The 17,059-nt window shown below is 48.0% G+C and overlaps 1 protein-coding gene across 2 annotated transcripts in view; it reads right to left on the reverse strand.

Moving 5' to 3' along the window:
* The window catches only part of LOC138580390 (3'-5' exoribonuclease HELZ2-like), a 957,207-nt gene that overhangs the window by 344,625 nt on the left and 595,523 nt on the right, over positions 1–17,059 (reverse strand). The window contains exons 13-16 of one of the 2 annotated variants that reach the window (XM_069650903.1): positions 14,081–14,225; positions 13,825–13,941; positions 13,372–13,564; positions 10,075–11,487 (exon numbers count right to left, since the gene is read on the reverse strand). In XM_069650903.1, the coding sequence (XP_069507004.1) occupies positions 11,452–11,487; positions 13,372–13,564; positions 13,825–13,941; positions 14,081–14,225 (491 nt within the window). In that variant the 3' untranslated portion in view covers positions 10,075–11,451. Of the gene's footprint in view, positions 1–10,074; positions 11,488–13,371; positions 13,565–13,824; positions 13,942–14,080; positions 14,226–17,059 lie in introns of those variants that run through there. The other variant, XM_069650902.1, reaches the window with a different exon arrangement.

A 17,059-nucleotide genomic window follows, 5' to 3' on the forward strand; every position in this document is an offset into this window, starting at 1 on the left:
AATTTACGGTGCCGTAATTAGCGCCTTCCCCACTCCCATTATGCCCTATGTGGCAAAAATGGGAATGGGGAAGGGTAAATGGGGATTGGGGATTTACCGCCCCACTCACCTTGGAATGGGGCGGTAAATCCGCCATCCACCATGGTGTAAACAGAGTTTACACCATGGTGGTAAAGTAGGGAACTTACCACCTGGGTTGGAATGAGGGCCAATATCCGTAATCTCTTTCATTTATCCAGTGTATTTTGTGCTCGACTCTAGTTTTGGTTTTCTGTTTTATTCTGCTGGTGCTGTCACATTTATTTCTTTGTTAGCTATCTTCTTCAATTCCAACCTTTACTGTTATCTTTCTTGTCGCAATTATTGCAGCATGTTATTGTGTACTTTCACTAACATCAGTTCAAAGTTTGAATATGCACGTGAATTGTGTTGGTTCCAGAGATCACTATCATACAGAGCTCACACCATTTAACTTATGGCACAGTTTCCTCCTAATTGTATTGTTGCCCAACAATCAACACTGTTGCATTTAATTTCTTTCATAGCATTTGCGATGCTGCAGCGAAAATCATTTCCATCTTTCCTTTCCACTCTGGTGTTCTGTGGACACAGTTTGTCTATCGCCCTTGCTTTGTGATTGATAGTGCAGCGTTATTGGCTTTGCTGTGTTCTTTTAATTGTTTCCATTGGGCATCTATAATACCTTAGCCCATTGTTTTGTCTTGTTTCATTTCATTTTATTTGTGTTGCATTTATTTTATTACTCTTTTGCTTTATTTGTTCACTTCACATTTACTTCGCCATGCAATGGCAGCATTTTATTTCTTGTGCTTATTAACATTGCAAGTGTTGCATCCATTCCTTCCCAAGTTCCACCCACCAAGCATTCCACATTATATTCAGCCACAACAGATATGAAGGCCAGACCAAGGGATGTGCTTGCAGCTTTTACGAGATACGGCCAAAAAGAAACATTGCTGAGAGCAGCAAGACAACAGGAACCGATCAAGTTCCAGGACCAACGGATAGAGCTTTATCAGGATTTAGCAAGCAGCACTCTGTAAAGCTCGGTTATATGGGCCCGGTCCTGGTGCTACTCAAAGAAAAGGGGATCAGATACAAATGGACATTTCCCTATGGGCTCCTCTTTGAGTGGGCAGGGGGACAAAGACGTATTACCATCCTACAAGAAGGGGTAGATATGCTGCACCTCGATCTGGACCAGGAGCGAAGGGAGGATAGGCCCGAAAGGGCGCCAGGTATGGCGAACGGGCTGAGAATGAAACCGTGTGAATGGTCTATGTAGTAAGGAAGAAACACAGCAGGTAAGTGGAACTTCTTTATTGGCAACCAGCCTAAGCCCAGCAGTGCTGAGCCTACATTCAGCTCTCAGGAACAACTGCTAACCATCCTTTCGGAATGTAGAACCACAACATAAACAAACATGACATCATAGCATGGGTGGAATTCTACGAGGTAGAATTCCACCCAAGAGACATTATAACACTTCTTCCCCCTTTATTCAATAAGAGAACATCCATCCAAGATCCACACACACACACACACACACCCTCCACACTCGCATCAGCAATCACACACAACAGACACACACACACACACCACCAGACTGACATACACTCACTTTAAGCCCAACCATAACATGGATCGCTCACAAGAGCAATGAAGAAATACCAAAAAAAACTAAGAGGTGCTACTGAACAACAGCACCCAAAACAAATTCTTTGTACTTGGAGGGAACCTTCCTCTCCCTGCCAGACCGAGTATGTGTAGGAATAGAGTTGGCCACCCCAGCAGCGGACACTTCACATTCATCCACCGGAACATCCCTAACACCAGAATCAGGCACAGAGATGGAAACGGAATGTTCCTCAATACCCTGGGGATCAAGAGCCGCTCCACTGATCATGGGCTGCAAGTTAACTAGTCCCTCATTCTCCTCCCGGATAGTTGAGCCTTTTAAGGGGACATCACAACCCACCCCAGCATCTCCTGATTCGTTGCCGGGCACACTAGACTCACCCCCCGCAGAAACCACTTTCTCCTTGTCCACCACTACTACACGCCTGAGACTCCAGGTGGACCCATCATCAAGTTTTACATAGTCACGACCACACTTGACTATTTTGCGTGGATTTAAGTATTTGCTGAGATCCTTGGCCACAAACCTAGGATTCCTAATCTGAACCCAATCACCAATCTTCACAGGAAGGGGTTTCCTACAGGTCATTTGCTCACTCAAAAACCGTTCTTGCCTGTTCCTAACTCGATCCAAAACTTCCTGCATGTCCACCTGTCTCTGAACACCGCCACCCAGGGCTGGCACTCTCAACTTGGAGCCAGGTTTCCTCCCTCGCATCAGCTCAAAAGGAGAATGACCAGTAACAATAGAAGGGGTAAGCATGTAAGCCTTAAGTGATTCTGACACTACTCTTCTCCACGGAAGACCATTGGCAAGAGCCAACTGGATGGCCCCCTTGATAAAACGATTCATGCGTTCTACCAGACCGTTGGCTTGTGGGTTGTATAGCGCAACTCTATGATGGCGTATTCCAAGTTCAAAATTTCTGCATATACTCCAACACAAACTGAGAGCCATTGTCAGTAACTAAACCAGCAGGCACACCCTCCCTGTCAAACACTGCAGAGAGGAACTCTACCACTTTCTCAGCGGTAACCGTAGACAAGGCTGTGGCCTCCACCCATCGAGATGTATAATCCACCATAACGACAATAAACCTCAAATCTCCCCCCAATGAATCAATGGGTCCCATTATGTCAAACGCCACCTTGGACCACACTTCACGGGGTGGTTCCACCGGATAAACAGGTTGGGGAGCGGGAACCTTGCTCTTGTCACTGGTGGAATAAGCTGCACAATCCTTCACTACATCCTCCACATCAGCATCCATTCGGGGCCACCAATAGTCTTCTCTGAGTCTTCTCTTGGTCATGGACCTCCCTATGTGCCCCTCATGGGCCAAATCAACAAGCTTCCCTCTAAGGGAACGAGGAGGAACTAACCTCAGGCCTCTAGCCACACCCCATGGACCCACAGACAATTCCTCCCACACATGCCTATAGGATTTAGACAACTCAGGTCCTATAACTCCACTAGTGAGCGCCGTCCTCACCTCCATCAACTCAGGATATCAGTACATTCTGCACCCCACTCAGACTCTGACACCGCGGGGACCACACTGGCCACCAGGGTACAGTCGTCCCCTGCGACCTCTTGAAGCTCAATCTCATCCACAGATTTAGGAAAGCCCGACAGACAATTTGCTACTGCATTCCTAGTTCCTGGAACATATTCAACTTTGAAATTAAACTCTGTCATATCTGCCATCCACCTCATGATCCGTGTGAGACAAACCTTTAGTCGTCAGCACATGCACCAAAGGTTTGTGGTCAGTACGCAGGGTGTATTCAATTCCCCACAGAAAGGTTCTGAAATATTTGGACGCCCACATGACAGCCAAAGCTTCCCTCTCTATGACAGCATACCTGCCTTCAGCCTCCCTGAGCAATCTGGATGCAAAAACAATAGGTCGCAGTTCACCATCCACCCTTTGCTCCAAAACAGCACCTATACCATACTCGCATCCACCGTGAGAAATGTTTTCCTAGCCGGAGAGAAGGACCCTAAGGACGGGGCTTGTTCAATCACCTGCTTCAACTTGACAAATTCCGCCTGACACTGATATGACCATGCAAAATGTACACCCTTCCTCAGTAACGACCTCATACTAACAGTCTTGTCAGCATACGAGGGTATAAACCTGCTGTAATACTCTGCAAGACCCATGAAGGATCTCAACTTGTCAATCTGGAAAAATGAATACCCTTCATTTGAATGATAGACGTAACTTGATGGCCGTGGGCCAACCGTCTTATGCACCGAATTGGAGAAATATGAACTGCTATGCTTGACCGACAAGCAGCCATTTTAAATGTAGTAAGAATCGCCATTTTGCTTGTTAACCATTGCTCATTGCTTTTTGTCTAAAAACTGCTTTGCAGCTTGCAATTCTTGCGGATTCTGCTTACTCTGCTCAACTGTTAACATTGTTGTCTGAATATGAAAGGACAAGGTCGCGGGACTGAAGAGTTTGCTGAAACTCTTCATGAGTAGCCCAGAGAGGAATGCCCACGCTCCCTCTCTGTAGCCTTGGGAGGGAGCTGCAGGGCATTTAATCACTTCACAGCTGCCAGCCAGTCTCGTACGATGGTAGAATATGTTAGAATAATACAGTTAAAGGCTTGAATTATGCTTCTCTTACGGCCCCCCTCGCAAAAACCCTTTAGAACATGTCGGCTCCCAGGACACAAATAGTACCTCATAGATAGCAAAGCTTGGAATGTGGCTCTTCCCCCGTATACAGATTGCTTCCAAGAACAGAACCACCGTGTTCTAAAAGATGCCTCTGCACTTTCTAAATTGCACATTGTTACTAGAATAGACATCGAAAGCATTATAATCGTCATACTCGTCGGATATGTCCATCGTCATCCCGAGTTCAAAGGAATTTAATACAGAGGGGTGTTGAACATGACTTTGCTGATTGTATGATATGCATTTGGTATATATGTAACTGATGTACGTAATTCACTCTCTTGCGTCCCTCGAGGTCTAGGAAACTCACGTTGCGGGGCGTGAGATCAAAATTGGCCAATTGATACTATCTTTTGCTTGCAATAAACCCTAGCATTGGGAATTTGAAACCTCGTGTCTGGCGCATCTTTTCGTGTATGGTCATTGCCTTGTTTCCATAGCACGAGGGACCCCTAGGGGCCCCTTTCAAACTGGTCCTTGTTAGTCAGGGCCGGTGCATCACTCAATGTCTTCACCAACTCTGCCTTGGGATGAATACCTTCAGCATCCAAGGAATTTCCCAAATAGGTCACACTGGGGACACCTACCTTGCATTTGCTAAGTTTGACAGTGAGACCACAATCTTTCAAGACACCCATGACCTCAAGGACCCTGCAATCATGCTTAGCTTGCGATCTTCCCAACACAAAGATGTCATCCTGGAAACATTACACACCCTTAATGGCCCCAAAGAGTTTTTGATTAATCCTCTGAAAAACCGCGGCAGCGGAGGCCAACCCAAAAGGCATCCTGCAAAAACAGAATGCACCAAAATGGGTTACAAACGAAGTAAGTGGGCGAGATTCTCTGTGCAAATCTATTTGATGATAGGCAGACGAGAGGTCAAAAGTCGAAAAACATGAAGCCCCTGATACCAATGTAGGCATCTCATTGATATTTGGCAGGGGGTGTCTGTCAACCCAAATACATGAATTGAGGTCTCTGAGGTCAACACACATCCTCATTCCTCCATCACCCTTCCGTGCCAAGACCACCGGGGCTAACCATTCTGACCACTCTACGTCTTCTATGACCCCAGAGTCCTTGAGTTTGTGCAGTTCCTCCTTCAAGGCATCACAAGCCATGATGGGGACCCTTCTGACCTTGTGAACAACAGGTAGGGACCCTCTCTTGAGAACTATCTTGTGTGCAAAACCCTTCAATTTGCCCAACTTAGAGGTAAATACTGAGGGAAATTTACTCTCTAAAATTTCTGCCGTGATCCCCCCACAGCACACAGCACCATTGTCCCCTTCAGTCACAATCATGACCGGAACAGGTTTTCCTGGTCTAATCAACAGCTCCAGGGCAGCTTGTTCTTCCCACCCCACAACGGGGTCACCATCGTGGGCCACATACAACTTACCCCTAGCCATTCTACCTTGAAACTCTATGTCAGCCCATTCAAAACCCAGAACTTTAATGGGTAGCCGCCCATAGGCGTAAGGTTTTATGTCAGGGGAGGATAAATCAGAAACCCTCTTGTGGAACTTGGATTCGTATAGCTCAGGGGATATCATAGTGTATGGAGACCCCGTGTCCACCATCATCTCCAGCGGAACACCGTTGACCATAAGGGTCGCCCAAGCTCTTTTCTTGCCGCTCCCAACACTTAGTAATGAACCTTCAAGCACACTCCTTTCGCTCCCATCTGAACAAACCATGTAGCCCACTATTGTCACATCATCATCATCATCATCATTGGTGTCAACCATGTTCACTGAGTCCTTTGTGGAGACAACAGTCTTGCACATGCGGGCATAATGTCCCTTGACTTTGCATTTCCTACAAACCACATTGTTAGCAGGACATCCCTTTGCACCCGCTATATGGCCACGCCACCCACAATTCCTGCACAAATCCCTCGAGGAAGACACTGCCCTGTTGTCCTTGTTCTTCCCTTTGACTTCCGTGGACTTGCGGGGAATGATGGCATGCACAGTTTCCCTTTTGTCGGCCATTTCCCTCACACTTTTCCTGGATTCCTCAATTGCACGGGCTATCTCTATGACTTTTTCCAGAGGCGGGCCTTTCTCTATCCATAGCCTCTACCTGACGCGCACATCACACGTCCGCATCATCACTTGATCACGGATGTATTCATCAATGGTGCCTGTGAATTTGCACGTCGCTATTAATGTACGTAAAGCAGTCACATAAGCATCAATCCCTTCACTGGAACCTTGAGCTCTCGCGAAGAAGTGATACCTCTCAAGTACCACATTGGCCCTCTTGCCAAACCTCGCCTCCAACTTGCCCAAAGCCATTTCATAAGCCAGTATTACTCCAGGTAGAGCATCCCCCCCTTCACTCCCTTCCGCGGGGGCAGCTGGGGCGGCATGCACATTGGGACCAGGAAGATGCCTGAATAGCCTGAGTCCCTCAGTCCCCAAACAGTTGAGTAATGCAGCTTCTTTTTCGTCATCCGTAAATTTGGCGCCACCTGCTGCTCTTAGGTAGACTTTAAACGTGTCAACCCTTAGATCCCACACAATTGCTGGTTCACCCGGACTAGCCAGGAAGGCTGGAGGGGGACGCGCATTGTTGTGCTGCATGCTGGTAAGGTTACTTGGTTACACCAAGCAGAATCACAGTCAACTTCTTCCTTCCTTGTCTGCGCTATCCTGGGCCTTTGGCAATAGACATAGGTAAAGTCCAAAATATCCTACACGGTAAGCGCAGGGTTAATTCTTCGTGTTGTCAGGCTCTCTGGCTTTGGACAGAGGGAAACCCAAGAGTTTCGCTCGGTGCACGCAGGGTTAATTCATTCGCGATCGTGTAGAGGAACGCCCCTATGTTGCTCTCTTTGTTTCTGACGGCACTCCGTTAGTGGGCGGGGACTCTCCCAGCGAGAGAGCTCACTCTCCGCTCTCCCCCCCAGGCGCTGACTCTCTGCGGGAGCTCCGCGGAATGCTACGCTGCACTACGGCCGGGGCTGAGGCCTTTGGGGCGCGTGGCTTCTGTTCCTGCCTCGTTGCTTTCCCCACTGGCGGTTCTCCCTCTGCCCACTGTCCCAGAACTGCGCGGTGCCGAGCTGCAGGATGGGGCTGGAGCGGTCACCGTAAGCGCTGCGGGTGGCGCAGGGAAAATCGCTCACCTGTCCATGGGCACACGAAGAGTCGCTGGAGTGGGCAGGGGCACCGCACTCGACCCAGGATGGGGAGTGCAGACCAGACACACCTGCCCCTCTTGCCGGCGTCCGTTGGTCGTGTCTTTGCTCCGCCCAAACGCTCACTGCGGCAGGGGCACCGTGCTCGACCCCTGCTGGGAAGCGCCGGCCAGGCACGCCGGCTTGTGATGTGGAAGCGGCGCAGCGAGGGGTTCCTTCCCCTTCTTCAACAAGTTGCTTGATGCGGACGGCTTCAGCTGGGCAGCTCTTCCCTTGAAGAGCTCGGAGACAGCCACGGACCGGCAGCCCCTCAGGGAGAAACGCAGGCAACTGCTGGGCCGAAGTCGGCTGCATGGGTTGGGGGGCTGGTTGCCCTCGTCGCCAGTGTAGTAAGGAAGAAACACAGCAGGTAAGTGGAACTTCTTTATTGGCAACCAGCCTAAGCCCAGCAGTGCTGAGCCTACATTCAGCTCTCAGGAACAACTGCTAACCGTCCTTTCGGAATGTAGAACCACAACATAAACAAACATGACATCATAGCATGGTAACAGTCATTATAACAGTCTACAGTCAGAGACAAAAGAAGGAGAAGGGCAACACTACGCGGCCCACCATACAAGGAGAGAGGTGAAAAGTTGATTGAAGAGGGAGGGGAAACACCCAGTGGGGGCGAGCCCTGAATAGGCAGCATAAGAAGGGGTGGTGGATGACAAAAGGAGAACAAGGGCAGCGGAGGGGGCGAAAACATCTGAGGATCAGCAAGGGCGATGAGACCCGAAGAGGGGGGAGGGAGCTGGCGGAAGGGGTTGAGGACCCAGTTGGGGGGGAAGGGGTGGGGGAGGGAGGCGGCTCGGCATAGGGATGGACAGAGGGACAACGAGTAGGATGGGAGAGGGGAAAGGACGGAGCAAAGTGGGTGGGAGAGACTCATCAGAGAAAGGGTAGGTGAGTGTCATCGGCAAGCAAAGGAAGTAAGCAAATTAACAACCGTTCAAGTGGGTAACCCATAATGTCAGGGGGCTTAACACCCCCCTCAAGAGTAAAAAGCTAGAACAATTTACGGGAAAAGAAGGGCCGTATATTCTGGGCCTACAAGAAACGCACCTCATGCACAAAGACAAGGGACGACTAAAGTTACGGGGATTCGACCGGATCCTGCATGCATCTCAAAAGAGCAAAGCGGGTGGAGTGGCCATAGCCATCAAAAACACAGTGGACTTTAGGGTTCTCGAAGTTCTACGGGACAAGGAGGGAAGGTACATAATGGCCAGGGGGACGTATCAGGATTTCCCCAACACTATGGCAGTAGCATACGCACCAAATACAGGCCAGTAGCAGTTTTTGATATGCTTTTTGGCAGTATTGGAGGAGAATGCACAGGGCCAAATAATCCTGATGGGAGACCTTAACATAGCCCGGGATAGAGGGTGCGATAGGTCGGTGGCATCCATGAGGGGAAGGGGAGCGGTGATGTCAGCGGAACTAAGGGAGAGGATCGAGAGGGCGGGACTATGGGACGCGTGGCGGGAGCTGAAGGGGAATGAGGAGGGCGACACTTTCCTATTGGGAGTTCATGGGTCTCAGTCCAGAATTGACTACGTCTGGGTCTCAACGGGCTTAGTGGGACGGATCCGGGATGTGAATACGGGCCCCATTGGAATCGCGGGCCATAAGATAGTGTCCATTCAAATGGACCTAGGGCACAAGGAAAGAGGGGTATGGGGATGGAAATACCCAAAGCACCTACTTAGGGCCCAGTAATTAGAGAAGAAATGGAGGGGAAAGTCAAAGGCTTCTTTGAATCCAACAAAAGGGTGGACACAAGGGAAGAAACAAGGTGGGATGCGTTCAAAGCTACGCTTAGGGGAGAACTGATAGCAGCGATGGCTCAGAAGGAAAAGCAGCTGAGAGCGCTGGAGACACAGCTTGAAACTGAGGTGGAGGTAGCAAGGCAACGGGCGGGAACAACCCCTTTTAGATCCTCCATGAGGGAGTACAGGAGAGCGGTAGGGCAATTAGAGATGCTTCGCACTAAGAAGACGGAGGGGGCACTGCTCACTGTCTGCCAAAAATACTATGCCAAAGCAAATAAAGCAGATGCCCTCCTAGTGCGACTACTGCGGGGGGCGAAGTCCAAAAACACGATCACGGCCTTGAAAATGGAAAAAGGGGAGAGGGTTACACGGGTGGGGGACATTCAAGAAACATTAGTGAAGTTTTACGAATCCCTAAACACATCACAAGGCCCCCAGGCCCACACACAAGAGGACTTCCTGCAAAGGGTAACGATGCACAGAATTGGGAGGGAGGCACAGGAAGCCCTTAGCCGGGAGATCACGGAGGACAAAGTAAGGAGGGTGATCTGGAACCTGCCGTCAAACAAAGCTCCAGGACCAGACAGCTACACAGCGGCCTTTTACAAAACGTTTGCGACCGAATTAACCTTGCATCTGACATATCTTTTTAACACATTCAAGAATACAGGTAGAATAACCCCATCTATGGAGGAAGCTAGATTAACCCTCATCTTCAAACCTAATAAAGATCCAGAGGAGAGAACGTCGTACAGGCCAATAGCGCTAATAAATGTAGACGCCAAGATCTACACGAAGATCCTGGCAAACAGATTGGAGGAACACCTCCCAGACCTGATCCACCCAGATCAGGCAGGATTTATAAGGGGAAGGCAAACAGCGGACAACATCAGGAGGGTGGCCCACCTGCTGGAAAAGGTGCCCAAAACTGACACTGCTGTGGTCCTCTTAGCGTTGGATGTGGGAAAAGCATTCAACCTCATGGAGTGGTCCTTTCTGTTCAGGGTTATGCAGAAAATGGGCATTGGTGGGGAATTCCTGAAGATGGTCCAGGCTAATTATCAGGCGCCATCAACGAGAGTGGCAGTGAACGGGGTGATGTCCAGACCCTTCAGATTGAGCAGAAGCATGAAACAAGGCTGCCCACTGTCCCCAATGCTCTACGCAATTCATTTGGAACCCCTCCTACAGGCAATAATGGAGGCAGAAGGGATCCACGGCATTCCATTTGGGAGGGAACAACAAAAGGTGGCAGCATTCGCCGACGATATGCTGCTCTCACTAACAAAGCCAATGGAATCCATTAATGTGAGTAGGGCGCTGCTGGAGGAATTTGGGGAGGTCTCGGGCTTGAAGGCCAACCTCGAAAAATCCGAACTACTGAACTGAACCCTGGGGGCAGGGGATCATGATACACTGAGGCACCCACCCCATTTGTGTGGAGCCTGGGGGGAATTAGGTACTTGGGGGTAAGAATCACAGTGACCCTGGCAGGATGGTACGTGGCTAATTATCCCCCACTACTGAAGGGTATTAAGCGGGATTTCAATAAGTGGAGGAATCTTCGTGTATCCTGGATGGGAAGTTTGAAGTACAACTATTTCTAATCCATGAACATTGTATTAGCAGTATACAAATGATGTTCACTGTGTGACAATCTGTCAGCTCTCATCAACCGGTTCTGTTCCACTGTGCTGTAATTTATTTATTACAAGTATTTTGATACAAGGGGATGGCAGGATATATTCGTCTAGCTCTAGATCCTGGAATTCCTTATGTGAATTGGTGTCTCCAGTGTCCCGAAAATCCTCCTGATGTGTGAAGGGGTGTATTGGGAGTCCAACTGTGTCTTTGCTTTTTTATGAAGGGGTTCTCTCTCGAATAGTCAACTTTCTCTTTGCGTGTGATTCGTGTGTTTCCATAAAATCCATTATTTTGGACAAAGTGTCTGTAGAATGAGGGACGGTAGACTGTTTGTGAGAAAGTAAATAAACCTTTATTCAGGTATAAGCCCTCCTGGCCGAAAGGGTTATGGGGCTTGAATGGTTTCAGTCCTTGGCATCAGGGGCCGATAGACTGTTTTCTCCCTTCAATAAGGAATGTTTCTTCTTTCCTTCTGATGTTCGCACTGGTCCTTAGTACGCACAACGGTACTCTGACAGCTGGACCTGCTGCACGCGGGAAACAAAGAACAAAGAGTTCAGGTTGGTTCCCTTTTGAAGTCCCGGCCCGTCCCTCCCCCAATCTGCATTCAGTAAGTAGCCTGGTCCTCCTGTGTAAGTCCCGTCCCCGTTCGTGGCTCTGTCTGTCCAGGTCCCCATGGCCTCCTGATCCTGCCATCGGGGGGCTGTGACTCAGCCTACCCCCTTCTCGCCTGCTCGGTCATCTGGCCATGGGGAACCGCTATGTTTCCCGCAGGATTCCGGCGTGGGGCCCTGATGGGACAACTGCGTCCGGGAGAAGACGCCTTCCCTGAGCAGGTTCCTCACTGACTGCTCCCGCTCCTTATCACGGTAGGGTTTGGCTTGAGTCCTCCCTTCCGAGTCACCTGTTGGGAGAGGGTTTGGAGGAGGAGTCATATGCCGGTGTTGGGTTCTGATTCATTCTGGGACACGTGATGGGTCTCAATTCCGCTTTCTGATAGGGGTTATACCAGGGGTCTCCTCCGGGAAAGCTTGTACAGCCGGTACAGTGTCCGTAAATTCCTGCATCGACCACTCTGGCATTTTGGGGTTGGTTCTGAAGCGGTTGAGGTTTGGATTGGTGTTGAAGCTAAAATGTTGGCATCAATGCCCTGATCATCAGCCATGTTTTATTCCTCCCACTCCTCCTCTGAGCCTTATATTTAAAAGCAAGCCTTTTTCTGCTTCAACACCTTAGAGAGCGTTTTGACGCTCAATGTGGACATAACAGTTAATGTAAGTTTAGTTTAACACTTTTTTTAATGTGTCGAGTTGGGCACCAGTTGGGTGCTGTCGTTGGCTGTTTCTGTGTGGGTAACGCCCAACGTAGTGTCTGTTGTTGTCTCTTGTCTTTCGCATCGATGCCAAGACTCAAAACCTTTATTTCCCTCGTGTCTGTGTTTGTGTCGTGGTGGTCTCTAGATCGCAGAGGGATTTCTCCGTAAATCGCCCTGTGGTCTAGATGACAGAGCTGGGATTAGGAGGGGAATCTGCTACGGTGCTTGCCTTGAAAGCACCTCTTTGTTTCGCTGTAGGGGTCGGTCTCGACCCCAACAACTGAAACCCCAACCTCGATTTCTGTTGCTTGGGCACTAGAAAAAGCCACACGTTTTGAACTGTGCTCCCAAAGAGTTTTCAGTTTAAATTGTTGGCACGCCTGGCAAATTACAAATTACACCTGGGACAGAATTTAAAAGGTGTTTTTTCCATAAGAGCCTCGGGGAAACACTAGCCTGTGGGCTGTAAGGTTGTAAAGACATTCTCTAGGCCTTCATGTAAATTTAATATATAAGCATATATCACTGTAGCCCTTGTTGAGTCACAGCCAGGGTAGCCTTTCATCAGATTCTGCTTCGATGTCAAAGTTGGCGATCCGCGTGCAATGGTGTTTACAAATGTCTCTCCTCTACAAGTTTTGCTGCCAACTGATGCCATAAAAATAAAACAATCAGAGGGCGTTGACGAGTGCTGGATCATGGGTACATGTAGGATAGGGATAGTGTGACATGAACGCCCTGGTCGAGGCCCCTTTTTTCGACTTTGAAAAAAGCAGATGTTATACTCCGACCAATCACTACATGGCGGACTATGCAAAGCATATTAATCTAAGCAGATTCACAAGTGTTTAGTGTACTACACAACAGTGTCATCTTCCTCCTTAGTTCTGCCTTGCTGCTTGGTCAATGCTATTTGAGAGTAGTTTTGCTCAACTGGGGTTGTGAATAACCTTGCTAACCCTAGGTTGAGGTTCCCAACTTCTCCCACAAGCAGCAAGCTGGCTAAACCAACCTACCAAGCTCTTTCTCCATTGAAACCACTCATATTGTTCCCTGGGCTGCCTTTCCCTCACTCCCCTGTACAGTTCACACAAACCTGCTCCGCTTTCTTGTGGCTGACCAGAGGAATTAGAGTCTCTGGCTCTGTACACATGCCACACTCATCGATCAGGATCTGCTTGGTGGGGAGTTTCTTAAGGTAGTCATGAGAAGCGGCGCAGCATGTGCATAGGATAACATCATGGTGTCGCAGCTCCAGTTCACGTGCCTTCTTAAGAAGCGATTTGTACCTGTAGGTAATGGAAAGTAAAATAATAACATTTAATGTATTGCGGCACACACCAATCCCACAGCACCTATTGGCTTTTCATGTCCACATATTTTCTCCCTGCAGTTTTACATGGGGGACATTTGTTTAGCCCCCACTTCTATTTTTCCTGTGTGTTCGGCAGCAAGTCAGCCACAGGAGGATGCGATACCAGTAACCCTCACCAATTTCACTCCCTGCAAACCCTCTGCTTTTGCCCAGCCAACAAGGATGCCTACTCACTCTTTGATATCCTTTTCCGACAGCTCCTCTTGAGAACGTATCCTGGCATCAAACTCAAGGATCTCGCTATGGTACTCATTGGACGACATCCTTATTCGGTGATGCAAAGTGATGGACCTTGAGGGAGGGAAAAAGATAATAATTAGTTCTGAGGTTCAGCAATCTTAGGCAATTCATGAGTGGGACATGCAGGGACCTCAACACAAGGGATGAGGTCCATTTTCACCACTACATTGCTTGCATTGGGATTCCCTACCTTAGCTCTTGTTTTGGCTTTCCATCATGGAGGGATTTGAAGTTCAAGTGCATACTGCTCCCGGGATAGGGATAGTCCACCACCTCCATCTGCTCACCATACACCCGTAGGGGGCGCAAAACACCCCTCATCGGCAGCAACATGGCTAAGAGGAGAACAAAGAGGATGGCCTTTAGAAACTTGAAGAAAGAAATCATTGTGCCTTCCCACAGCACCAAAGGGAAAAAGTAAGAACCAGTTGCTCCTTTGACACAGCGGAAACGCTGCCGGTCCTTTTGAAACTTCTCACATGTAATGCCTACCTTGCAACTGCAAATCACAGGAGCCCACGTTTACAAACCTAATTAATCACACACCAATTAATGGTGATTACAAAGGCAAGCCCAGCTTTCAGGCTAAGTAGAAGAGCCAGTTGCTCGAAACACGTGTCAGGCTGCACCTTCTTTCGGATTAAACTACAAATTAAATAACTTTCATTTTGGTTGTGTGCGCAGTGTGTTTGCAACAAAATCCCTCTTGTAAGAACCACTCTACACTGCCAAGAGGACTGGAGCACCCCTGCATTTACCACATGACTAAAAGGCATTTGCTTATCTTGGGATCAATTAATTCCCGGCCTTCTGTTAAGCCCATCTTTGGCACAGGGTTACTTAAATCGTATCTCCAGATGCCCATGTGATGCTGTCTAATGTCAAGGACTACACGCCTTTAAAATAATGTCGTCTGGACAAGGGTGTGGCTGCGGCGGTCATGCTTCAGAACAAACAATCAGTGCTGGCTCTAACGTGAGCATGTACTTCCACAAATAAGCAAAGCACTACGTTTATGATGCTTAGCAACCAACCTGAATAGGAGACTGGGTGCATCTATCTTGCCATGGGCCAGAAGCCCGTTCCACATGCCACAGCTCAGACACCAGAATAGTTGTAGCCACTTGAGAATACATGGAGAGCTCTGTCTTGAGCAGAAATGTTCAAGAGCTTTAAGACTGTAGCTGGCTGTGCAACAAAAACCAACGTGTTGCTGATGGAGTGTAACTGCCTGCCTGGTAGGTCCCACAGCGTGCATTGCTTTACTTAAGAGCCCTCCTCTTTTCCCCAATACCCAGGACGTAAGGGCTGAAGAGTGAAGGCATCCCAGTGGCTGCAGGCACTGGATAGCACGGCTGCCAAACATACAGACGTGGCAGGGATGAGGGGATTCGGAAACTAAAACCTTGTTTGTCAGAATTATTTCAAAATGTACAGTCTGGAGGGGAAAGGGTTCTGATCACCATCTGAAGTGTCACACAGAGGTAAAAGTAACGCCTCCTGTAGAATCCTTGAGTGATTGTGCATTTCTAAAACAAAGATTACTATTTTTTTAACATTCCCTTGAATCTGGTTGTGATGTCACTGCTGCACATGCTCCCTCAAACATCAGCTTTACCCCTAGGCGATAAACATACAGTGTGCTTCTAAGCCTCTATTATTTCTTTGGGAAGTTACTCTAGTACGGGTGCCTCCCATCATTGTTAGTTTTCATTCTCACACACCAGCATGTGTGTCAAACTATTTTAATGCATGCGTACCCATTTCCTCCTTTCAAGGAAACCATATTAAGTGTTAAGTAAGGGCTCAGGTGCCTTTGACCAAGGCACCTGTTAATTGGCTTGGCTTTATCTGAAGCAGATTCTCCCAGATTCTTGGCACACGCAGCAGGGCAAGAACACTATAGCAGTTGTATTACCATTGTGGTGTTGTATTTAGTATCCCTGCATGCAGTGATCTGTAGAAATGTGATTATCCAAATGCTTAAGGCTGAGGTTATGTTCAGTTATAACTGGCCTTCATTTATGCAGCTCTAAAACGTTAGTCATTTGTCGTCCTTCAATCTGTGGCCCATATGTACCCATTGTTAGTGTAGTGCGTTGGCTACCAATGGTGCTTACTTGTGGCATGCAAACATAGGAGGTGGCTTATGGTGTATAGTGTGGCTTGCAGCCCTATTAACAGAGCTATTTTGGAAGCTGTAGAGGGGGTATACTGTGCAGGAGCGGCAAGGCTGGCCCTCACCCTTGGACTGGGTGACTGTTAGGATGGATTTCTAGAATCTGGCTTGGTGAACGGATTCTAGGAGGCCTCCCTAGTTATAGTGAACAGGGGAACTCTGAGAGGGTAGCCAAACCCAATCAAGGTAAGCGTGGAGTGGTCAAAGCTTAGTCTCAGGAGAAAGTGAGTGTGGTCAGAGGTCCACAATGAGTCCACACAGTGAAGCACATCATTCAATGTAGACAGGCAGGTACAGAAATACACTATTATAGGGCCAAAACACTAGAAAATGAAATAAGCAGGTAGTAATATCACCCAATACTCGGTTATCAAACATATACAGTCACCTTTGGTTCTTAGAAATGCATTCAGTAACTTAGACAACAAAATGAAGGTAAGCAGTATGCAGTAGAATGAAACCAGTTTTCAAGAAGGATACCATTATATCCTGAAGTCGCATGCAATGATGACAGCAGCCACTTCATGTAGGGCTGTTTATTCAAGTACAGCAAACATCTAGTCACAGCAAGCAAGTTCACATATTATGTTCAATAGCAGGACCGATAGCATAACACTGGTAACCCATCCTTACTCCGGCAGGCCTCTCAACTGTTCATCATAGAACACTCCTGTGGCCATTAGATGAGTCCCATGATGTCAGAGATTCCATAACATTACATTCTTGAATTTCTTTTTTTTTATTGAGTGCATTTGGTTAAAAACCCTTTCACACTAAAATCACATAAGTAAACATAATAAAAAACAGATTAAATATTCAAATAAATGCACCATAGAGTTACCATTATATTCAATTACCAGCTAGTACTAACAGTCTATCTTTCACAATTAGCCAAATATGATAAGCGCTAATGTAACGACAACGGCCTGTGCGCCATAAAGCATGCTCCAAAATTGATCAAGAATAACATTCCGTAATTTAGTATAACCT

Source organism: Ambystoma mexicanum, chromosome 3p (assembly GCF_040938575.1).
Source record: "Ambystoma mexicanum isolate Mex_15411 chromosome 3p, UKY_AmexF1_1, whole genome shotgun sequence".
NCBI classification, from domain to species: Eukaryota; Metazoa; Chordata; class Amphibia; order Caudata; family Ambystomatidae; genus Ambystoma; species Ambystoma mexicanum.